This window comes from Lithobates pipiens, unplaced genomic scaffold (genome assembly GCF_037356315.1).
Source record: "Lithobates pipiens isolate NorthernLeopardFrog02 unplaced genomic scaffold, aLitPip1_a1.2 Scaffold_16, whole genome shotgun sequence".
Taxonomy (NCBI): Eukaryota; Metazoa; Chordata; class Amphibia; order Anura; family Ranidae; genus Lithobates; species Lithobates pipiens.
Window position 1 is genome coordinate 41,371,664 of NW_027507748.1, and position 25,862 is coordinate 41,397,525.

General features: G+C 46.0%; 1 protein-coding gene across 1 annotated transcript in view; it reads right to left on the reverse strand.

The window, feature by feature from the left end:
- LOC143981724 (uncharacterized) overlaps positions 1 to 25,099 on the reverse strand; it is a 59,400-nt gene extending 34,301 nt beyond the window's left edge. Inside the window, exons 1-3 of the mRNA XM_077479768.1 lie at positions 24,940 to 25,099; positions 12,500 to 12,838; positions 5,740 to 5,814 (exon numbers count right to left, since the gene is read on the reverse strand). Coding sequence (XP_077335894.1) covers positions 5,740 to 5,814; positions 12,500 to 12,838; positions 24,940 to 24,985 — 460 coding nt within the window. The 5' untranslated portion in view covers positions 24,986 to 25,099. The remainder of the gene's footprint in view (positions 1 to 5,739; positions 5,815 to 12,499; positions 12,839 to 24,939) is intronic.
- Positions 25,100 to 25,862: the final 763 nt, after the last annotated feature.

The following is a 25,862-nucleotide window of genomic DNA, read 5'->3' on the forward strand; positions in this document are numbered from 1 at the left end:
GGTACACTTCTTTGGATTGGCCGTAAACCCAGCTTCCCGGATAGAGTCTAGGACTGCTTGTACTTTTGGCAAATGTGAGACCCAGTCTGTGCTATGGATAATCACATCATCCAGGTAAGCTGCAGCATATTTATGATGGGGCCTCAGAATCGTATCCATTTTCCGCTGGAATGTTGCCGGTGCATTCTGTAACCCAAACGGCATTCTCTTATATTGGAATGCCCCATCTGGGGTTACAAACGCAGTTTTCTCCTTGGCCGACTCGGCCAGGGGAATTTGCCAATACCCTTTGGTGAGATCAAGAGTTGTCATATATCGGGCTGTTCCCAGCCGGTCAACCAACTCATCTATACGTGGCATGGGGTAGGTGTCAAATTTTGTAACTTTATTTAATTGTCTAAAATCGTTACAAAACCGCCAGCTCCCATCAGGTTTGGGCACTAGTACAATAGGACTGGACCAGTCACTCTGGGACTCCTCTATCACACCCAATTCCAGCATCCTTTGAACCTCCCCACGTATTGCCTCCCGTCGGGCCTCTGGTATTCTATAAGGTTTTAGTTTTACCCTTTCTCCTGGCGGGGTGATAATGTCATGCTCTACGCCAGATGTTTGTCCCGGAAGCTCAGAGAAAATCTCTTTGTTACGAAGTACAAACTCTTTAACCTCCTGTTGTTGGGGTTTCGATAAGGTGTCTGCTATTCCAACCTCAGGAACTAAGCAATCAGGCTGTACTTGTGACAAAGTCTCTGCGACTAGGGATTCCCTATCCCTCCAGGCTTTCAGCAGATTGACGTGATAGATCTGCTCCGGCTTTCGCCTTCCTGGCTGTCTAACCCTGTAGTTCACCTCACTAATTTTTTCAATTACTTCATATGGACCTTGCCATTTGGCCGGAAATTTGCTTTCAACCGTAGGGACTAGCACCAAGACCCTATCCCCCGGGGAAAAAGTACGTGTCTTGGCCCCACGGTTGTACACTCTCTGCTGTGCTAACTGCACTTGGGTTAAATGTTCCTTTACAATTGGCATTACCTGTGCAATTCTATCTTGCATCAGGGCGACATGCTCAATCACACTCCTGTGAGGAGAACTCTCATTTTCCCAAGTTTCCTTGGCGATATCCAGCAGCCCTCTTGGGTGTCTCCCATAGAGCAACTCGAAGGGTGAGAAACCCGTAGAGGATTGGGGTACCTCCCTAATGGCAAACATCAGATAGGGTATTAGACAATCCCAATTCTTTCCATCTCTATCCACCACCTTCTTTAACATTTGTTTTAGGGTTTTGTTGAATCTTTCAACCAACCCATCTGTTTGGGGGTGATACACAGATGTACGCAATTGCTTCACTTTGTACAACTTGCATAATTCTTTCATAACCCGGGACATAAAGGGTGTACCTTGGTCCGTAAGCAGTTCCTTACAAATACCCACGCGGCTAAAAACAAGGGATAGCTCTTTGGCTATGGTTTTGGCCGAGGTATTTCGGAGAGGAATTGCTTCCGGATAACGGGTGGCATAGTCCAATATAACCAAAATGTACTGATGCCCCCTAGCAGACTTCATTATCGGACCTACCAAATCCATTGCGATCCTCTCAAAGGGGACCTCAATGATAGGAAGAGGTACCAGTGGGTTACGGAAATGTGGCATAGGTGCCGACTTCTGACACACAGGGCAGGAGGAACAATACTTTTCTATTTCCTTCATGACCCCAGGCCAATAGAATCTCTGCAGTACCCTCTCTCTGGTTTTCTCTGTCCCCAGATGACCTCCCAGAATGTGTCCATGAGCCAATTCTAACACCAACTTCCTGTAAGGTTTGGGCACTACAAGTTGCTCAATGGTTTCTTCTGCCCTTTGAGCCACTCGATATAGCAGGTCCCTTTCCATAGTGAAGTAAGGATAAGGGCAAGTCTTATCTGGGTTCACTAACTCGCCATCTATTTTCACCACATTTTCCCGTGCCTTTATTAGGGTGGGGTCTTTTAACTGTTCTGTGGCAAAATTTTCCCTGTGAACCTCAAGATCCGAAAACTCCACAGACGGCATGTTTTCATCTGAGGATGTTGGCTCCTCCCCAGTTTCTCGAGTTTCCCCCGCCAATACCGACAAGGGAAATTCAGGAGAGTCCTCACCACTCCCAGAGGAATTCTGGTCATCTTCCTGGTTTATAGGGGCACCAATGGGGGCCTCAGGACAATCCCAGAGTTCCCAGAATTTTGGAAAATCCCTTCCCACAATAGCATCATGTGGTAAGTGAGACACTAACCCCACCTGATGAGAGAGGTTACCTTTGGGGGTCTCAAAAAACACTGAAGTTACAGGATACTCTCGGGTGTCCCCATGCACACAAATAACAGCCACCCTGTTCTTCCCAGAGACCTCTGTAGTAACTAATTCAGCTTTTATCAATGTTACCAGGCTACCTGAATCTAGCAACACATCAACATGTCTACCATTAATACACATTTTACATAAATGTTTCTCAGGTCCCCGAATGGCAGTGCATGCAACTGTCGCAAACAGCGACTGACGTCTCTCCCTTATAAAGTCACATTGCATAGGCTCATCCACAACTGGGCAATTGGCTGCAATATGTCCCTCTTGCCGGCAGCGGTAGCAAATAATTTTTTTCGCTGCCTCTTGCAGCATGGGCTTCCTGGGCTGCTCCCGCCAGAGCTTAGGTAGAACTCCCACCCTCTCACTCTCTCCACCCTCACCCCTTGGAGTCATCTTACCCGCCACTGGGGATGATCTGGTCTTAGGGGGGAAAGTCCGTGAGTCCCTGGAAGAGGTGGTCAAGTTCTCTGTAGCCAAGTACCTCTCAACCAGATCCACAAGTTTATCTGCATTTTCTGGGTCTCCATGGCTTACCCATTTTTGGATGGCAGTAGGAAGAGCTCTCAGGAAACGATCCATAACCACACGTTCCACAATGTTTGGTGCGGTCAAAATCTCTGGCTGCAGCCACTTCCTGCTCAGGTGAATGAGATCATACATTTGAGACCTGGGAGGTTTTCCAACCTGAAAAGTCCAGTTATGCACACGCTGAGCCCGGACTGCCAGGGTGACACCTAGCCGTGCCAATATTTCTGCTTTTAGCACCAGATAGTCTTTTGCTTGGTCAGGCTCTAGGTCATAATAAGCTTTCTGCGATTCCCCAGTTAACAGAGGGGCCACCAGTCCAGCCCATTGCTCCTTAGGCCACTTTTCCCTTTCAGCAGTCCTTTCAAATGTGGTCAAAAACACCTCCGGATCATCCTCTCCAGTCATTTTTGTCAGTAAACGGCTCACATCAAAGGTTGCGGTATTATTGTACCCACTTGCTTCATTGGTCTGCGGACGTTGCTGTATCAATGTCTCTATTTGCTGTTGAAATTTCTGCTCTTGCTTCTGCAACAGGTCTATGAAGCGGGCTTCAGATCGCTGCTGGGCTTGTTGCCGAGCTTCCAAACTCTGCTGCAAAGTTGCATTTGTCTGCTGCTGATTTGCATTTGCCTGCTGCTGGGCTTCCAAACTCTGCTGCAAAGTTGCATTTGTCTGCTGCTGATTTGCATTTGCCTGCTGCTGGGCTTCCAAACTCTGCTGCAAAGTTGCATTTGTCTGCTGATGATTTGCATTTGCCTGCTGCTGGGCTTGTTGTTGAGCTGCAAGGCTCTTTTGTAAAGCTGCATTTGTTTGCTGCTGGTTTGCATTTGCTAGAGCCAGCTGTCTCAGTATCTCCTCCATGCTGGCCTTAACAACAAAAAAAAAAAAAAACTGCCAAAATTCTCCACCAACTGTGAGGGGGTTCGCTCGGTAGCGGGTGTGTGTGACCCCCTGGATGGGTTCACAACACAAAGTCAGGCACAGCAGACAGCGGTGTAGGTGCAAAAAACAAAAGATCCGGTTTATTTAGGCTACATGCAGTGATACATATAACAGCCAAACAAAATAAAACAAGAAAATAAATCCTGGTCAGCTTGACCTCTGACTACACACGTAGACTCCCTGTCTAACAACTGGGTGCAGCCTTGTGCTGCCCCAGTCCCTTTCTCTATTGTAGGGGTTTGCCACACAGGCGTTAACTCACCGCACAGAACAGCTCTCAGACTCCCCAGTCTATACACACAAAACTGGTTCCAGGATGGAGCATCTCCCTATGCATGCTGGGGTTTTTTGTAGAGGTCTTAATGAGCCCACTTACTACAGCTGGGCTCATTAACTCTTCCCCTCTAATTGTAAAAGTCTGCATAAAGCCTGAATCTAGGACACACATATTTCCCATCCTGAATACAACCAGGTGATTTTACCTGTGTGCTGCCACAATATATATATATACACACACACACACACACACACACACACACACACACTTTTTGCTTGTTTCATATTACTGTTACTAATAAACAATGAATGTTTACCAACCACTCTACCTCCACAAGTCAATTGCCTCATTTAATGTCCCACATTCCTTTCTTATTTACCTGAATCAGGGATGGAGGTACATGTATTGTGCCTCATTTAATCACTTAAGCCCTGGACCATTTGGCTGCCCAAAGACCAGAGAACTTTTTGTGATTTGGCACTGCGCTGATTTAACTGAAAATTGCGTAGTTGGGCAACGTGGTTCCCAAACAAAATTGATGTCCTTTTTCGCCACAAATAGAGCTTTCTTTTGGCGGTAATTGATCACCTCTGCGGTTTTTATTTTTTGCGCTATAAACAAAAAAATAGCAACAATTTTGGGGAAAAAAAAACACATTCTTTTTTACTTTTTGCTATCCCCAAAAAATATTTTATAAAAAAAACATTTTTTTCCCACAGTTTAGGTTGATATGTATTCTTCTGCATATTTTTGGTAAAAAAAAAAAAAAAATTGCAATATATGTTTATTGATTGGTATGCCAAAAGTTATAGTGTCTAGAAACTAAGGGATAATTTTATGGCATTTTTATTAATCATTTTTTTTACTAGTAATGGCGGTGATCTGCGATTTTTATCGTGACTGCAACACTTTTGGCATGATTTTGGGACCATTCACATTTACACAGCCATCAGTGCAAATAAAAATGCATTGATTACCGTGTAAATGTGACTGGCAGTAAATGGGTTAACCACTAGGTGGTGCTGTAGGTGTTAAGTGTGTCCTAGGGAGTGATTCCAACTGTGGGAGGGAGGGGCTGTGTGTGACATGACACTGATCACCGCTCCCGATTACAGGGAGCGGTGATCAGTGTCCTGTCACTAGGCAGAATGGGAAAATGCTTGTTTACATCAGCATTTCCCCATTCTTCCTCTCCTTGACACGATCGCGGGTATCCCCACAGACATTGAGTCCGTGGGACCACTCATGGAGGTCGCAGCGGGCGCTTCTTAAAGGGCAATGTATAGGTACATTAATCTGCCTGTATGTGCTCTTCTGCCGACGTATATCGGCGCGAGTCAGTCAGCAAGCGGTTAAAGTCCCGAACTCCCCCCCTTTTAATTGATTCACTTATCAAGAAACTGGCACATATTTGCTAGTTATTAGAATATGTTCTCCTGACAGCAATGGATTTTCCTTCCAGCTCAGCATATGGTTGGATGAAGCGGGATTGTGATAAAATTCACAATCAATTTTCTAAATAGGCAAGACACAGACGAATGGCCGCTCTATTGTTTATGGGTGTCCTGTCATTGATTCTCATGTAGGCAAGAAAAGATCACATCATGTGACCTGACCAATGTCAGGCTACAGCAAGGAATTGCACTCACCTTTATTGGAACCCTCCATGTCCAGTTCCTCTTCAACACATGGAACTTTATTGGGATGTTCCTCCAGAGGCGGACCTACCCAGACAAGTTAAAAATCTTCCATTAACATCTAGAATGGTAATTGCACCCAGAAAAATCTGCTCCACCACCCATAAGTATGAGACAATTTATCTATTGCATTGGATGCAATTATTGGACCATTTGCATTCACTATTGTCTTCCAGCTTCTCCTCCTGGCCAATCAGGACAGGAGGTGGATCGGGTTGGCCGGGAGGAAAAGGCGAGGAAGCCATGGTGCCATGACCCAGGGGGGGGAGGAGGTGGGGAGTGCAGACCTGGGGAGTTTGTTTGCCACTCCCCCAAAAAGTTTAGCATCAGGAACCTATGTACAGTAAATGTAGCGCTACCCCTGTGGGGGGGGCTATAAGATAACTGCCCCCAAAGGATGCCATTGCAGCATAAGAGGACAAGCAATATCCAGCGGACCTCGCAGGGGTAGCGCTACAGTTATAGAGGGGTTCATACCTCCCAACTTTTGAACTTGAGAATGAGGGACACAGTAGAGAAATGGAAACGGCAAAAAGTGGGTGTGGGTAAATTATGGTTAATACTGGGTGAGTTTGATTAGAAACAATAAATAAACACATCCTGGGATTTATTCCAAATTAAATTCAGCCTCTGTACACACTGACCCCCTTTTTTCTTGTACACAATGCTCCTCTCTGCCAATCCCTTCACTGGCTTTCCCTACCCCACCGTGTAAAATTCAAAATGCTAACCATAACATACAAAGCCATCCACAACCTCGCCCCCATCTACATCACCAACCTCATCTGCAGATATCGCCCAAATCGTCCCCTCCGCACCTCTGACGACCTCCTGCTTTCTAACTCCCTTGTTACCTCCTCTCATGATCGCCTTCAAGACTTCTCCAGAGCCTCTCCCATCCTCTGGAACTCCCTAACCCCAGTCTGTTCCGCTCAGCCCCTACCCCGTCCACCTTGAAGAGTTCCCTGAAAACTAATTTATTCAGGGAAGCCTATCCCACACCCACCTAACTGTCCCCGAGCCGCCCCCATCAAATCATTCTCTGCAGCTATTACCTTTTGTACCACCACCCCCTCCCTTTAGAATGTAAGCTCTACGAGCAGGGCCCTCCTGTACCTTTTGTATTGTACTGTAATTGTGTTGTCCCCCTATACATTGTAAAGCGCTGCGCAAACTGTTGGCTCTATATAAATCATTAATAATAATAATAATAATACTTGCTTTTTACACTATCCCCCTCCCTGTACATGCTGCCTCCCTCTCATAAATGCCTCTTCTAGCCTGTGAATAGTAAAGTAATATGAGCCATGCATACACATCTCAGACCACATTTAGGGCACCCACTCCCATATAGGCGGTAGTAACTACATTATGGCGTGACCATTTGAATGGCTGGTGAGCAAACCCGGAAGGAAAATGGGAGAAGATGGAAGCACCTGGAGCAGTGGCAGCTCATCACTGGAGGACTCCATTTAAAGTGATTGTAAAGTCTTGTTTAAAAAAAAAAAAAAAAAAAAATTACAAATTATGTTATACTTACCTCCTCTGTGCAGCTGGTTTTGCACAGAGCAGCCCGGATCTTCTTGCATCCCTCTTTGCTGCTCTTGGCCTGTCCCACCTATCGAGTGCCCCCTTAGCCAGCTGCTTTCTGTGGGGACACTCGAGCAGAGTCAGAGCTCCGTGTTTCCATTCAGACCCAGAGCCCCGCCCCCTTTCTTCCCTGATTGGCTGACTGACTTTGGCTGATTGACGTCCGTGGGAGCCTATGGCGCTGCTGTTGTGTCTCAGCCAATCAGCTGGAGTGTCCTGGGTGACTTAGACATTCGTGGACATCGTTGGAGAGAGTAGGGGCTCAGGTAAGTGATTAACGGGTGCTGGGGAGGCTGCTACACACAGAAGATTTTTATCTTAATGCATAGAATGCATTAAGAGAAAAAAACATTTGCCTTTACAACGCCTTTAAGAGCAAAGTCATAATGTGCTAGTATATGGTTCATACACACAGAGTTCAGGAGTCAGAATTAAAGGAGAAGTAGGGCCAAAGCTTTTTTGGCCCTACTTCTTCTGTAGGTCACAGGAGTGCCCTGCAGTCTTGTGACCTATATTCAGCAATCAGCGGGCTTAAACAATTGTCGGCTGACATCACTCAGCCAGTCCAGACTTTGGAGAGACCCAAACTTTAATGTCAGGATCCATTCCATCCGCATAACCAGCAGCTGTCTCAGCCTTTCTGTATGCTGCCCCACTGAAATCAATAGAAGCCGAATATGTGGAATTAAAAATGTCTATTTTCTGGGCTTATAGGCAAGGGGGGTGTCAAAAGTATTGCTTCTATATATGATCTTCAGCTTCTGACAGATAGCTGAATGGGCTGAAGTTCAGTCCAACCATGCAGTAGGTTTGGACCAAACCTTTGGCTCATCCCCATCCGCCATTACTAATCTTTACTTTACCTCATATTATGCCCCGTACACACGATCAGACATTGATCAGACATTCCGACAACAAAATCCATGGATTTTTCTGACGGATGTTGGCAGGGCCGCTGATAAGCCAGTACAACTGGCCCTGTAGTACCGGGCCTGGCCAGCAGGGGGGCCCAGGAATATACTGTAAAAAGGGAATGAAAGAATGAAAAGTAAAAAAAAGTGTTTCCCTCCCCTTTTCCAGCCCGCTCACATTTCACTCTACAGTGCTGGAGTGGGGCTGAATGTGAGAGCGAGGAGGGAGACATACGAGGTATGACAACAGCAATACAAGTTCTGCAAGGACACACAGCTGTGGCTGAATGGAAACAGGATAGTCGGGACCACAGTAACATGAAGCTAGTCAGCTGCAGTGTCTTCCAGATATCTGTGTCAGTGAACAGGATGATCAGCCTCCCCTCCCTCTTGTCTTGTCTTGCTGGTTACTTTTTTTTTCTTTTATCTGCCTAACCTGACCTGCACATTGTCTGATCATACTGATATGATCTCTGGAAGACTCTGCAGTAGCTGTTAACCATTTCAGTTTATAATCAGCTTTTTAGCCAGAGCTCTGTGTGTGCTGCACAGATTGTTTTGTTTTTTTGAGGATTTACTGCTGGTTTAGGCTAGAAGCTTCACAGCCCCATTAACTGGTTACTGTCCTCAGTAATCCTGAGCAGTTCACTGTTTGTAAGAAAATTTGTAGTTTGGAAATTGGATGTGAAGCTGTCTTCTGTCACTTGGTTGTACTTTCAAAGGAAAATCACTGACTTGATTTTGCAGAGCTGGTTTAAAAATAGTGGATCAGCCCTGTGATACTATATATTTGTACACTGGATTCAGCCATAAACGCAGTCTCTGACCATCTCCCGAATCAATCATGTCTGTGATCCCTAACCATCTCCTGTACTATGTCTGCAGTGTCTGATCATCTCCTGTACTATGTCTGCAGTCTCTGACCTTCTACTGTACTATGTCTGCAGTCTCTAACCATCTCCTGTACTATGTCTGCAGTCTCTGATCATCTCCTGTTCTATGTCTGCAGTCTCTGATCATCTCCTGTAGTATGTGTGCAGTCTCTGATCTGTCTCCTGTAGTATGTCTGCAGTCTCTGATCCATCTCCTGTACTATGTCTGCAGTCTCTGACCTTCTCCTGTACTATGTCTGCAGTCTCTAACCATCTCCTGTACTATGTCTGCAGTCTCTGATCATCTCCTGTACTATGTCTGCAGTCTCTGATCATCTCCTGTTCTATGTCTGCAGTCTCTGATCATCTCCTGTAGTATGTCTGCAGTCTCTGATCATCTCCTGTTCTATGTCTGCAGTCTCTGATCATCTCCTGTAGTATGTCTGCAGTCTCTGATCCCTCTCATGTACTATGTCTGCAGTCTCTGACCATCTCCTGTGGTATGTCTGCAGTCTCTGACCTTCTCCTGTACTATGTCTGCAGTCTCTGATCATCTCCTATACTATGTCTGCAGCCTGTGATCATCTGTTGTACTATGTCTGCATTCTCTGACTATCTCCTGTACTATGTCTGCATTCTCTGACTATCTCCTGTGCTATGTCTGCAGTCTCTGACAATTTCCTGTGGTATGTCTGCAGTCTCTGACCATCTCCTGTATTATATCTGCAGTCTCTGACCATCTCCTGTATTATATCCGCAGTCTCTGATCATCTCCTGCTGTACTATGTCTGCAGTCTCTGACCATCTGGGGCAGGTCCTGGGTGGGGCTGAAGGAGGGGCCAGGGACGGGACCAGGGTGGAGCTGAAGGAGGCCCCATCAGATCGGCTGTACAGGGCTCCATGATTTCTATCAGCAGCCCTGGATGTTGGCTCAAACTTGTCTTGCATACACACGGTCACACAAAGTTGGTCGGAAATTGCCAACGTCAAGAACATGGTGACATACAACACATACGACGAGCCGAGAAAAATTAAGTTCAATAGCCAGTGCGGCTCTTCTGCTTGATTCCGAGCATGCGTGGAACTTTGTGCGTCGGAAATTGTGTACACACGATTGGCCTTTCCGACAACGAATTTTGAACCAGATCAAATTTTGTGTGACGGAAATTCCGATGGAAAATGTCAGATGGAGCCTACACACGGTTGGAATTTCCAACAAAAAGCTCCTATTGAACATTTTCCGGCAGAAAATCCGACCGTGTGTATGGGGCATTAGACTGAAAGCACAAAATCTCGCCTCCCAAGCTCTAGTGAAATGTCTCCTGGCACTTCCCACCATATCTCCTGTTGGCAGATCTCCATATATCACTTCTGAGACAATGAACAGTCATTTACTTTGTTTTTTTTGTTTATAGGGGAGTATAACTTGGTTGGGGAAAGGGGTATATGGGATGCCCATAGATCAAATTACATCATATTTATGATTTTTGAATTTTGTTTGAACCTTGAAGAAATGATGCACATATATAACATCTACATGTCCTCTCTGATCCAGGACTCCTCATCTTTACATGGTCATTTATGAGGACTTCTTCCATGACCGTGTAAGGATGAAGTTCCCTCACAGATTATTGCTCCTCCTCTGTGTAACACCTGCAGACTATTGCTCCCAGAAATCCTTCCCTCCTGCACAAACTTGTTCTGTAGCACCTCATGTTTCTTGTAACACCCTCTTCTATATGCAAAAGAACCCACTCTGAATAGCTTATAGTGCGGACTCATATTGGTTGCTGCTACTAGGCCAGAGGCCTGCAGTACCTCTCCCCGGAGGCCTAGTAGTTTAATAGCATGTACTGAACGATGGACTACTGCTATTCCATCTTGAAAATCCTGCGCCATGGGGCCGCATCGATTTGACACTATTCCCCACAGTCTCTCCTCTGATCCAGGACTCCTCATCAATGACCGTGTAAAGATGAGTACTTCATCCATGACCATGTAAGAATGAAGTTCCCTCACAGACTTCGTGGCATGTCTCCACATCCAGCCCTCCACTGCGGTACATTCACCAACCTTTCTCTGCCCCACGTCCATGACGGAGAACTTAACCAGATCATGTGTTCCAACAGCTTCACCTGTGATTCTGCTTCAGGAATTCCTCATCAATGACCATGTAAAGATGAGGATTTCATCCATGACCATGTAAGGATAAAGTTCCCTCACAGTTCTCCCCAGGCCTCCACTCTAGTACTCCACTTCTCCCGGCCAATAACTCCCCCCCAGTGGCTTGTTACCTCAGTTTATATAGGAAGCCTGCCCCCTGCCAATTCCAGTTGGGTTGGTCAGGGCTCTCCCATGAGCTGCCTGCCGCTCCAATTCTAGGCCCTGCCTCTCTTCCAGAACATTCTCTCTGGAAGCACGGGGGTGCCTCAGAACCAAAGTACAGGTGGTCACACCCACTGCTACACACTCGCTGCCCCCAGATCAAAACAGACAGGCTTAGCCTGAAACATAGGCCTGCATAAATTTACCTGTACTGACAGTTTCCCTTGCAGAAAAATACTATGCTAGCACTTACCTATGGTAGAGGGTGCTACACTTCATTAAAGAGAACATAAGTTGGGGAGCAGCTATTAACTTTATGTTACTGTGTCCTAAATGGGTAAAGTGAGAGATTCCTATTGATGTGCTGGAGGCCTGTAAGAACTATTCCTGCTCTCTGTAGATCAGCATAGTGATTTTTCTTCCCTCTGGTTGGAGTCCTGTGACGTGCTCTCCTTGCTACCTTCTCTCTACCACCTTTTAGTTAATGACTTGACACTGCACATTACAATCTTGAACCTGCCCTTTTTCACCATCTATGATCTAGTCCTCAAACGGAAGGTAGAGGTTTGTAAGGTCTCCAACATCCACCAGCTCTGTGATGTCATCATGGAGGAGTGGAAGACGACTGCAGTGGCACCCTGTGAAGCTCTGGTGAACTCCATGCCCAAGAGTAACCCAGTGCTAAGTTCTTAAAAATAATGGTGGCCACACAAAATATTGACACTTTAGGCCCAATTTGGACATTTTCACTTAGGGGTGTACTCACTTTTGTTGCCAGCGGTTTAGACATTAATGGCTGTGTGTTGAGTTATTGTGAGGGGACGGTAAATTTACACTGTTATACAAGCTGTACACTCACTACTTTACATTGTAGACAAGTGTCATTTCTTCAGTGTTGTCACATGAAAAGATATAATAAAATATTTACAAAACTGCGAGGGGTGTACTCACTTTTGTGAGACACTGTATATCTAAAATATTTTTTTCTTGACAGTTTATTTTAGTCTGACTTACTGATATCGTTCAAGGAAACTTCTCCTTCGAAGGCACCATCTGGATGTGCAATAAAGAGGCAAACATAAAAAGCTTCATCTTCCTTCTCCAGCTTAGAAAGCTTTATAGAAGAGGTTTTTGAACTGGCACTTAGAATGGAGACACGTTCCTGAAATGGTGCAGTGATGTGGCTGCCGTACTTCTCACTATAGGTCACCATGTTCTCAGTGTTCTTCTCCTTCTTCTTTTGCCAGGTGACTTGTAGAACATCCAGATCAGCTTGGAACTCACATGACAGAGTAACATCTCCTCCCAGTACAGCAAGGCTTGATTTTTTACATAATACTTGAGGTCTTGATGCTGAAAAGAAGCAAATGGTTACTGTGACTTAGAAAATAAGGCCTCATGCATACTTGATGTTTTTGGAAGTTTTTACAGCTGCTGTTTTTGGTTTCAGATGTTTTTTTCTACAGTCACTAAACTCATCAGCATGTTATCCTATGTGTTCTTGCACACATAGGCTGTTGTCAACTGTCTTTGGCTGGGGCGTTTTTTGGCTGTAAAAAAACCCCCAAAACTAGTGGGTTCTGAGAGGCGTTTTTCCGCTGTAAAAATGCTATAATGTCAAAAACCGCCAATCAATGCTCGAAAACGTAGCTCACCAGCATTTAAGGTTTTTGATCCATTGGGAAAAAAAACACAAAAAAATGCTATTGCTGAAAAATGCTAAAAACCGCTAAAACCGCTATTGCAAAAACATTGAAAGACTCACTGCAAAGCTACTGGCGTTTTTGTAACATTATTATAACATCCTGTGAACCTACACATCAAAATATGACAATAATATACCATGTGGGGGAAAATCTTGGAGTTCAGTCCGCGCAAAAAAAATCTGGAGTCTAATTAACCCCAATATCTATTATATTAGTCTGGGTCAGTGGCAGCCCATCTATTAGGGGCGCACGGGGGCGCCGCCACCTCTATCTATGCGCCCGGCCCCCTGATCTACATGCAGGGCGCCGGCGCATAGATTTCAATGGGGAGATGTTTTTTTTTTAAGCATGTGATTAGAGCCAGAGGCTCTAATAGGCCTCAAAAAGGGCGCGCTCCCCCAGTTGTGTGACATTAGTGAATTAATATTCACTATTGTAACACTGATTCTTCTCCCATCCAATCAGGAAGTGGGTCGAAAGGAGATCCAATCATATTGGCCCACAGGAGGAGGAGGGAGGAGATGCAAGGGAAACGAGGAAGCAACTGGAGAGAGCAAGAAAGAGAGCAGCCGACACCGCCCGCTGCCCCGAACTCTGCCCGCGTGGGGCAGCAAGACCTACTGACTGACCAACCCAGGGAGTGCCGCCTGTGATCCGGGTGCCCCCCCCCCCCAAAATAGGATTTTGTACATTATACTTACGTGTAAAATAATTTTCTTTGAGTACACAATGGGACACAGAGTCGGGCTAATATTCATTTCCTGCTGGGTTATACTTTATCTCCAGGTGAATGGACACTGGTAGACCAAAGGTCTTTAGACAGGAAGTGATCCCCTATATAACCCCTCCCATACAGGAAGCACTTCAGTTTTGGGGCAAACACTGAATCCTCAAAAAAAGAGGGAAGTGCTCTCTGTGTCCCATGATGTACTCAAATAAAAGGATTTTACAGGTAAGTATGACGTAAAAATCCTATTTTCTTTTTCATACATCGTGGAGCACAGAGTCAGGCTAATATGAGGCTGAGAGAAAAAAAGAAGGCAAAATAATGTCCTGATTTAAATGAAAGGCCGACACCACCTTTGGAAAAACTATGAAACAGGTCGTAACACGACTCTGTCATAGTGAAGGATCAAGTATGGTTCCCTGCATGAAAGGGCCACCAACTCTGACACCCTTCTAGCCAAGGTGATAGCCATCAGGAAGGCTAGCTTGCGTGACAGTAAGTCCAATGGAATTTCCTTAATAGGTTCAAATGGTTGTTTCTGTAACACAGACAGCACCAAGTTCAAGTCCCAAGGACACATAGGTGACCTAATGGGGGAAGCAAGTGAGTTTCCCTCTGCATAAAGGTCCAGTGAATGGGAGGATAAAGGCCTTTGGAAGAATACTGATAGGGCCGAAACTTGGCCTCTGATTGTACTTAAAGCCAATTTAATTTCCACAGCTGACTGTAGAAAAGAGAGAATTCTCCCAATCACATATTTCCAAGGTTGACATTTTCTGGCTTCACACCCAGCAATAAACCTTCCAGACCTTATGATAAATCTTAGTGACAGCTTTTCTAGCATTCCCTAGAGTAGACATCACTGGTCCCGAGATGCCATGGTCCTTTAACACCATTGCTTCAATAGCCATGGCATCAAATTTAGAGACTGTAAATTGGGGTGGAATATAGGACGTTGAGACGGTAGATCGGGGGACGTGGAAGTGTGGAAGCGTCCATGGCCCGTCTATTATCAGTCTCACAATCTCCGGGAACCAGGGCCTTTCAGAATGCCATGAGAATGACTGGAACCCCCTCTATCTGAATCCTGCGCAACAAATGTGGAAGGAAAGGGATCGGGGGGGGGGGGAAAGCATAAACAAGGGTGTACTGGCTCCATGGAACTATTAGAAAAAACACACACCAAACCAACGCTGTCCCCATAAGCAACACAGATAATATAACAGTCTGTATAAAAAAGTTCTCTTAGCTCTAGGTGCTGCAGCTCTCTCAAGAATCCACAGGGTGGCGGACTTGATCTGAAATGTACAAAGAGAAGAGAGCGCAAGGCTACCCTAGTGTGATATTGTTTAATGGCAAAAATTTTGTAGCAGTGGTAATAAAAAATTAAACTTGTGGGTTTAAATAATATTTTTTTGTATAATTCTCCTTGAGGGGGCATGGCAGGGGCTGTGTCCTATGCCTCCATACTTTTGCTAATAGGTGTCTCTTGTTTCCTGCACAGAAAGTTGGGAGGTATACCATACCTCCCAACAGTCCCGGATTCTGCAGGACAGCCCCGCGTTCTGACATATTTCCCGCAGTCCTGCTCCGCTAAGCATTGTCCCGCAGCATCAGCTCCACTGGGGCTTTTTCCATTTTTTTCTGGTCTGTCAGGCAGTGTGATTGACAGTGGATGTACACTGCACCCCAAAGCACCCTCCCCATGTTCAAGGCAAACGGACTGGTATGGTGCTCGCTTACCTCCCCCCCCCCCCCTTTCCTGACCTGCCAGGCTGCTTTCTCAGATAAGGGTCTGTTATGGATTTTGGGGGGACCCCACGCCAATTGTTTTTTACATTTTGGCGTGGGGTTCCCCTTAAAATTTATACTAGATCCAAAAGGCTTGGTTTGGATTTTGGGGGCCCCATGACGTTTTTTTTTTTTCTTAATTCTGTTATAGGGTTCCCCTTAATACACTGCATTATATACTCTGCACTGCACTATATATACTACACTGACTGCACTACATACTCTGTACTGCGTTATATACAGTATATCACGGCGTTATATACAATACATTGACCACACTATATACTCTGCACTGGGTTATAGCATCTACACTGCACGCTCAATCCACTAACTAACCTGCCTAATATTTCTTCATTCTTAAAGCGGGAGTCCACCGGGACTCCGCGTTTTTTTTTTTTTTTTTTTTTAAAAGCCAGCAGCTACAAATACTGCAGCTGCTGACTTTTAAATAGTGACACTTACCTGTCCAGCGCGCCCGCGATGTCGGCACCCGAAGCCGATCGCTCGCTCGGCTGCCGGGTCCCGCCGCCATCTTGGGTATGGGAATCAGGAAATGGAGCCTTTCGGCTTCATTTCCCGGTTCCCTACTGCGCATGCGCGAGCCGCGCGGCGCAATCCGGACGGTCCCCGCTGCCTCTGGGAGCTGTGTGTTTCCCAGCAGGCAGCGGGGCACTTGCTGAAGGGGGCGGGCGCTTGCGGAACGTACGCCCCGTTCCGCAGAGAGCTAGCCCGGAAGTGGGTGCAGTTACCTGGATTATCCAGGTAACTGCACCCCCCTCCCCCCTGAAAGGTGCCGATTGTGGCGCCGGAGGGGGGGGGGGATTCCGATGAGCGGAGGTCCATTTTAGGGTGGACCTCCGCTTTAACCACTTTCAGACCGGACCAATTTGCTGGTCAAAGACCAGACCACTTTTTGCGATTCGGCACTGCGTCGCTTTAACTGACAATTGCGCGGTCGTGCGACGTGGCTCCCAAACAAAATTGACGTCCTTTTTTTCCCACAAATAGAGATTTCTTTTGGTGGTATGTGATCACCCCTGCGGTTTTTATTTTTTGCGCTATAAACAAAAATAGAGCGACAATTTTGAAAAAAAACGCATTATTTTTTACTTTTTGTTATAATAAATATCCCCCAAAAATATATAAAAAAAAACATTTTTTTCCCTCAGTTTAGGCCGATACGTATTCTTCTACATATTTTTGGTAAAAAAAAAATCGCAATAAGCAATTATTGATTGGTTTGCGCAAAAGTTATAGCGTTTACAAAATAGGGATAGTTTTATAGCATTTTTATTAATAATTTTTTATTATTTTTTTTTTTACTAGTAATGGCGGCGATCTGCGATTTTTATTGTGACTGCGACATTGTGGGGGACCCATCAGACATTTTTGACACATTTTTGGGACCATTGTCATTTATACAGTAATCACTGCTATATAAATGCAGTGATTCCTGTGTAAATGACACTGGCAGTGAAGGGGTTAACCAATGGGTGGCAGTGTAGGGGTTAAGTGTTCCTAGGGGTGTGTTACTAACTGTGGGGGGGTTGGGCTTTCATTTAGTGTACACTGATCTCTGCTCCAATCACATGGAGCAGAGATCAGCGTCACTATTTGCTAGGCAGAATGTAAAAAATGTTGTTTACACGGCATTTCCTCCATTCGGCCGCTCCGTGAGACGATCGCGGGGATGCCCGCGGCGATCGAGTCCGCGGGTCCCGCGACCGGACTCACGGGGGTCCCGACCAGCGCGGGAGCGCGCCGCCGGCGGCACGCTCCCGATGGCAGGGCGGCATCGAATATTGGACGTACCTGTACGCCAATATGCCTGCCCGTGCCATTCTGTCGACGTACATCGTCGTGCGCTGGTCGGGAAGTGGTTAAAGTGGTTGTAAACCCATGGGGAAAAAAAAAAAAGCAACCTGCAAGGCAAAGGCATAATGAGCTAGTATGCATACTATCTTATTATGAATAACTTACCTGAGAACGAAGCCCCCAAAGCGGTCCTTCATGTTCGCCGCTGCCATGTATCCCAGAGTCACTTCCGTGTCTCGCTGCTCCAGCACTGATTTGCCGGAGCAGCGATGACGTCACTCCTGCGCATGTGCACGGGAGCCGACACTCGCGGCATATTGGCGCGATCTGCGGCCTGCCCGCCGCTGTCTACGGCGCTTGCGCCGTAGACAGCGGCGGCTGTCTTTTTGTAAATACCTCCTAAACCGTATAGGTTTAGGAGATATTTCTTGGACCTACAGGTAAGTCTTAATCTAGGCTTACCTGTAGGTCAAAGTGGTTTGTAATGCCGTGTACACACGATCGGAATTCTCGTCGGAAAAAGGTCTGATGGTTTTCCCGACGGAATTCGGCTCAAGCTGTCTTGCCTACACACGGTCACATCAAATTCCGATCATTTATAACGTGGTGACGTACAACACATATGACGTGACTAGAAAAAGGAAGTTCAATAGCCAGTAGTCAATAGCTTCTGTCTCGTAGTTGAATCTGAGCATGCGGGATTTTTGGCGTGTCGGAATTGCATACACACGATCGGAATTACCGATAGAAAGTTTTTCCGCAGGGAAAATTGAAAACATGCTCTCAATTTTTGGCTGGCAGAAATTCAGACAGCTAAATTCCGATGGAGCATACACACAGTCACATTTTCCGATGAAAAGCTCTCATCGGTCTTTTTCTGGCCGGAATTCTGATTGTGTGTACGCGGCATAAGGGATTTACAACCACTTTAACACTGTACACAGCTGCCGTGTAAGCATTCTTATATATTTTGGGACGTGGACTTAGCCCCTGAGCCATGATTCGGCCAATCATGGCTCTCACAGCACATCTCGCTGTGATTGGCCAAATCACACAGGTCAGGTGCATGCTTTGTCCAATCAGCAGCCTTCAATGCACTGTGATCTCACTGTGCATTATGGGACGCATCTTGACGAGCGAACTTCAGTGAGCGCCCCATATGTTTGTTTGTTCTATGAAACAAACAAACAAACTTTTATGTTCGACTCGAACATCAGGGCTATCCCTAATCACAAGTACTCGTGGTGTTTTGACACAGGATTTTTAAAGGTGAACCATTTTTAAGGGTCCTTTCACACTGCCTTGTCCCCCCCACGGACTCCGCTTTGCTCAGTTGGGATCTGCTGATCCCTGCTGAGCAGGCGGATGACAGGTCCGTTTCCGCTCACTGTGCAGGGACGAACCTGTCAGAGCCCTGCTCTCTATGGGGAGATCGGATAAAAACAGACCGCCTGTCCGTTTTCATCCCATCCCATCCATCAGATGGATGGAAAATAGGGTCTCCATCCTTTGGATTTCATGACCAGTGTAGTTCAGAGGTACCCAACTTGCCTCTTACTGCTATACCACTTGTACTCCACCATCCCCATTTCTTACCCTTCTAAAATGATGAGACCACACCTTAATTTTGGAGTATAAATGGCCGTAGCAGCCTATTTATTATTCACACCATATAAATAACTCCAATATCAAATATATACCAAAATATCACCTCCGTAACAACTTGTTCAACTCCAGTCTGTTGGTCTTTGACGGCACCCCGGAACTCCAACACATATTCCACCAATACACTGCGGGACCTTTTTCCACACGATAGGCCTCCAGCGGATAATCAGCTCGGAGACAACCCCCTTCCCGCAGTGCAACCATTACAGTATTCCAGCTAACCTTTTGCTGGAATACACCGGAGGGGCACATACTACCGATGAGCCCCCCACCCCTTTCCATCACATATGTTTACTGCCACCATCAAAGACCAACAAAACACCGCCACAGCCCGCAAGGATGATACCTTACCCTTAAGGGCTCCCCCACACCCCTGGGGCCCGCTGGATCCCATCTTTGAGTCCCAGAGCCCAGAAAACTATCCCCACTACCTAGAGGTGTATTCTAACACCCTCAATTACAGGCCCACATTAGTTTCCACCTCTACTTTCCTGATCACCAGGCCCCCCATTCTGAGCCACAACCTCCCGACCACCTAAGTGTTAGACAACTGTACGAAGTCGTAAAATATCTGACTTAACGTCCGAGATCAGCTCCCTGATCATTCGAACCCAAAAGCATTACCCCTTGCATGCATAACCCAAATGGCTGGCGGTTTATCCCACCGCGCCTAACGTTCCACTTCCCATATCACCTTGCTGCACCTCAACCCCCATACACCTAGCCAGTGAACACATGCCTCCCTCCTCTAACTACCCAACTGTCTGCCAACCGATCTCGCATCTGCTCTCCTGGCCCCCCCAACAAACATACAGACAACAAAGAAAATCCAGACAAGGCGTATAAGTCCTCCATCTGGACAAAAACAAAACAAAAACGGCAAAGGTAGCACCAACTTTAAAGTAAACCAATGTAACCCCATACCACAAACACAGCTCGTATGTACAGACTACTCCCCCACTCATGTGTTTTTTTTTTGTTTTTTTTTATTATTATTATTTATTCCACCACCACATGAAGGCATAGGTAAGTGCGTAATCGCTTTGCTTCCCACCTACCATTCCTCCTTATCGCCGCCTCATCCAACCCATATCTGGCAGCTTCTAAAGCTGCCCCAATGTGGAAGGAGTGTGAACCGTATTCTGCACCATCCAACCTTGCGTCCCAGTGGCATTTTCAGAACACCCACCCAAACTGGAACCTCGACCAATACTTCCCAGCCTTGTGCTACATGAACTGCCCCCCATGCCATCTGTTCCAAACCCTAGAAACTCTCTAAACATTTTATCCCTTTTTTTTTCTTTTTTTTTATTATTTGATGATTTATTTATTTTATTTTTATTTATTTTTTATTACTCCGAATCCTGGTAACACGAACAGCAGCACCTCCACCCCTCTAACCCTTTGATCATTTTTTTTTTTTTTTTAATTTATTTATTTATTGTCCAACCCAAACTCCTTTTTTCAATCCACCCTGCACAGCAGGTTAAACAAAAGCCAAAAACCCACCAGTTTCCGCTCGATGGCAAATACCAACCCCGTTTACCAAGTTCCTGGAACCACAGTACCACCAACAACCTTACCCCCCACACAGCCATGTTCGACCTCAGACTCCTGCACCGAACAACCCACCCTTCTTTTCATACCTTTACATAAGCCGCCCATGTGGACTCACTGGCTGACTGCCCTGTTACCTCCCGTGGTGACTCCAATGCCATCTCCCCTATCCAGCCCGAGTAGGGAACCCCTCCCCCTCTGTGTCCGGCTAACTCTCTGAACCTATCCCACCAAAAATAGATGCACGAGTAAGCCCCCCGTGTTTCCGAAGCCTGCAAGATGAATAGCATATAGAAAATGTTCAACTGCACCTAACGCAACACAAAATGGCATAGCCACCATATGACCAGTTGTGACAATGCGGACATGTGGTTGACCACGTAACCACACCCACATAATCACAATTCAACTCCGTGTCAGGTTCCTGCATGACCCTTACCCCAGCTCCATAGCCGCAACCACTGGAAAAATTCCAATAGCACAAGTTTACGAATGAACACCCCACTTCCACCCAACAAACTTGGGGCCAAATTTCCTCACTCTATCGCCCCTGAAAGAGAAATTTCCCCCAAACCTGTTTACCCCGCCGTGTTCGTGACCTCTTTTCCCATCGACCCGGCATCCCCCCATCGTCCGTTATATGTGGCCAAGAACTCGTACCAAACCTTCTAACCCTCCCTATGTTCCGCATTTAACTGTTTAAATTATCCAGGGCCTGAAACCCCCACTGTAGCAGACGGCAGCCGTCGGCCAAAACCCACTCATTGGAATAAAACCGGCAGGTGAAACTGAACTTACCCAGCAATGAATGCAAAGTCCTCAACTGTACCTCACGCCGTCCCTGGGCCTCACACACCCCCTTCTATAGTACCTCCAACTTGGTCACTGACAGATGACCTTCCGTAACCCCTGAAACAATCGCAATGCCAGAACAAAATAGTACAATATCCCTCGTCGGCCCCCTGTGTTTTGCAGCCAATGGCACTAATGAGCCTACCTGCAATGTGCTGCAATGTATAAAGTATAATCGCACACACATCGGAGGAAGGCAGCCCAACACACAAACGTCCAAGCCATGGATGATTGAATCAGGGACCGACACGTCTCTACCCCCCCACTCCGGTAAAGAACTATACATCTAACCATAGCCCACTAAATTGAGAAACCCATGGGCAGGCATCGTTCCAAGTAAAAAACTCCTCTTGCCAGCATCTATCCAGCAGCCAAAGCTCTCCGAATAAACTAGAAGCAAGTGGAACACGGATTCCTAGTTTGCCATAGGCGCCCTTTTCCGTCACACCTAACCCACCTTATAGCTGTGTACGTGAAGTATCGGACACAGTGCACCGCATCGGATTATGACAGAACTCTTTTTTTTTTTTTTTTTTTTTTTTTTTTTTTACAGATAAGTGGCGAAACGAGGCGAAACATGTCTGGTTCCTTCTCAGGCACCACCCCCACTGTAGACCCCATTAAAAACCCCGGAGGCAAGCAGCCTCGCTATTTCCGTATCTACTTACGAAAGGCTGCAACCTTTTCACCCCTTTCCAAAAGTCATCCCTTGTGTGACTAGGCTCGCCTGTACATTGTCCTCACATGAAGCCACAATACAATGGATGGGTCCCCCCACCCTTCTAACACTCGTGTTTAACTCAACTGACAGGAGCTCACATTGCACTGCCAACCCACCCCTTTCTTTTCAGCCGAGGGGGGTATAGTTGCCTCTACTACTACAGAAACCGCTATCCTTTGATCCCCATTAAGAAACGGCCATACCGACCTGCGCGGTCTAAACCGCTCATCATCCCGTAGCCAATCAGATCCCCCTTCTTAACATGTGCACCTACCAATGGCCTACATATAACATAACAACGCCGAACCCTGTTCGGGTTTTTCCCCCCATGACAATCGCATAATGGCGACTGCCTTCGGCAAAAGCGATCGGTACCTCCTCTTACCTTCATCCTTTTTCCCTTGATCTTCCTGCTTGACCCTATACACTTAAAATGTAAATTCCCCCCTTTTTTTTTTTTTTTTTTAAAGGTGGCCATAACGAGAAGATCTCCACACACTTGCCTTTTCAAATCGTATCCCGGACCCCCTATTTAATTGTGTTCCCAGGGGACCCTCAAAGCACCTGTACATCTCACATTTTTATTTATTTATTTTTATTTATTTTATTTTATATTTATTTATTTATTTATTTTGCACCTGCAATCCTTACCATCTCCATCCTACCATTACCTGACAACCCCACCACTGTCCCCAAACTGGCAGGTGCACCGCCCGCCACTTGTGGGCCAGCATCCACCAACTCTGTTCAAGGAGGAGCAACTACTGCCGACATTGCACCCCCCTTTCCAACCCCCCAACAAATCCTGCAATGCAACTTAAACGAAAAACCTTTAGACATTATTTGACTTACCAGGCTGACTGGAACCCCAACAGCCGCCTCGCTTGCCTCCATCGCTGGCTTGCATTCCTGCGGCTCCTCCTCCTCGCACACTGACAGCTCACCTTCCGACCTGTGGTCCCAGACCAGGACCGGTGGTGTCATCAGCCCCCCAGGCAAAGAGGTCCTGGGGGCCGTGGAGTCCCTCCGTTGTACTGCCTGTCTCACCCCTGAAGCTCCGCCTCCTGCCACAGTTCCACACATGCCCTCACATTCTTTGACCTGGAAGGTCAACCTCCTCCTTCCACCGCCATCTTGTGCCATCTCGAGCCGCCGGTATAGGCCACGCCCACCCGCGGAGCCCCACCCCCTTTAACAAATCTTATTATTTTTTTATTTTTTTTGTATAAGCAGCCTGATGGCCATACTAATAAGTCTCCCTCCTAAGCCTTCCTCCCCGCGCAGTGATGCAGGCAGAGGAGGTAGTAGTCCTGCGATTCATGGGCGGGGAAGCGGCACCATAACGGCCCGTGGCCCCGCCCACCGAGCTGGGCTGGTGGCGTGGAGTCCACCCAGACCCTGTTCAGGCAGACGGCTGGCTATTCTTTGCTGGGGGACCCGATTGTTCCCCCCAGAGGGCTCCTTGCCTGGCGCATGGTCCCAGATGAGGGCCCTGGTGAAAACAGAGTGCCAGAGGCTGCAAACTCTGCATGCAAAGCAACCCTCACCTCCCAGCCTCGATCAGCTCACCTGGTCATCCATAAAGGCCCTCATCCGAGTGACATCTCAGCCATGTTGGAGGAGCAGAGCAAAAAACTGCCTCCTCATTTCTTTCTCCACAACTGTCCCCTCCCCTCTAATCTCTTCATATTAACCCATGCATTGTCTCCCCTAAACACATGGTCATGCCCGGCCCTGCACTACTTTTTCTTTTCTGTCTTTTCCGTTCCGGGCCTCACTGGATTGGGTCAGATAACAGCGGAGTGTCAGCGGACATGTCACCGCTGTCATCTGCTGCCCCATAGGGGTGAATAGAATCTCAGATCAGGTCCGCCTGAAAAACTGACAGGTGGACCTGATCACAAAGCCTGTGTGAAAGGGGCCAAAGAAATACAGGGCATGGAAAGCAAACACACAGCATACAGCACTTACAGATACAGAAGGATTATCCACTAAATAAGTAGAGCTTGCTCACTTTGAAAATACATTTTTACCTAGGTTAGTGAAGAAAGTGAAATTGTACTTTGCAAAGAATGACCAATTATATGTACAGAGAAATAAAAAAAATAATAATTTATGATACATTTGTGTTAGTACTGAAAAATCAGAGGCCATATGCATACTTAGGGGGTTATTTACTAAAGACAAATCCACTTTGCACTACAAGTGCAAACTACAAATGCAAAGTGCACGTGAAATTGCACTGAAAATGCACTTGGAAGTGCAGTCACTGTAGATCCAAGGGGGACATGCAAGGAAAAAAAAAAAAAAAAAACCATTTTTTTTTTTTAGCATGCACATGATTGGATGATACAATCAGCAGAACTTCCTCTCATTTCAGATCTACTCCTCAGATTTACAGCGACTGCACTTCCAAGTGCACTTACAGTGCAATTTCAAGTGCACTTTGCACTTGTAGTGCAAAGTGTAATTGCTTTTCGGAAATAACCCCCTAAGTGACTTTGCTATCCAAAGTATGTAATACAGGCTGTAACAAATGTGTTACATTATTCAAAGAGAAAACATACTGCACAGTATACAGTATAAAAAAACACACCAAGCATTAAATAATTGTACTCACCCGCTATGGACAATAAAGATAGAATCAGAATTGTACGGAACGACATGTTCTGCACAAGGTTTATCGGTTCATTCAAACTCCCTTTGGCGCTCGAATTTAAATCTCATTCAGGCATGCAGAGTCCATTAGTCATTGACTCTTGCTAGATTACTTTCACTTTCATCTATGGCCTCTTCATTCTAAAGCATTTAAAGTTTAACCACTTACAGACCCAAAGATTTTCTCCCTCAGGCTCGATTCACACTAGCGCGTTTTTTGATGCATTTTGCTGAAATGCAAGGAAATTTTTTAACATGGGTTTCTATGGAACATGTTCACATCAATGCATTTTTGTGCCTCTGCGTTTTTGGAAAGGGTCGGGAACTTTTTTTCATGCAAAATGCAGCGTTTTGCATGTAATAGAAGTCAACGGACCTGCATCAAAAACGCAAGTACCGCGTTTTTGCCGCGATTTGCGTTTTGCGTTTTTTTTTTTTTTTTTCACTGTATATATTTGGTTGCTAAGCAAACAAAAAAAAGAAAAAAAACGCAAAAAGAGGCAAAATCGCGGCAATATCGCGGTAAAAACGTGTGTCCAAAAACGCGGCAAGCACCGCAAAAAGCACTGCAAAAACGCTCAAAAGCAACATGCATAGATGTGAATCGAGCCTAAATAACCATTTTTTGAGATGCGGTACTGCATCATTTTAACTGACAATTGTGCGGCCGTGCGACATTGTACCCAAACAAAATCTATGTCCTTTTTTTTCCCCACGAATAGAGCTTTCTTTGGTGGTATTAGATCACCTGCCATTTTTTTATTTTTTGCGCTGTAAACAAAAAAAGATTCACAATTTTGAAAAAAAAATAAACATTTTTTTACTTTTTGCTATACTAATATACTTATAATAAAAAAAGGAAAATTCCTTCATCAGTTTCGGCTG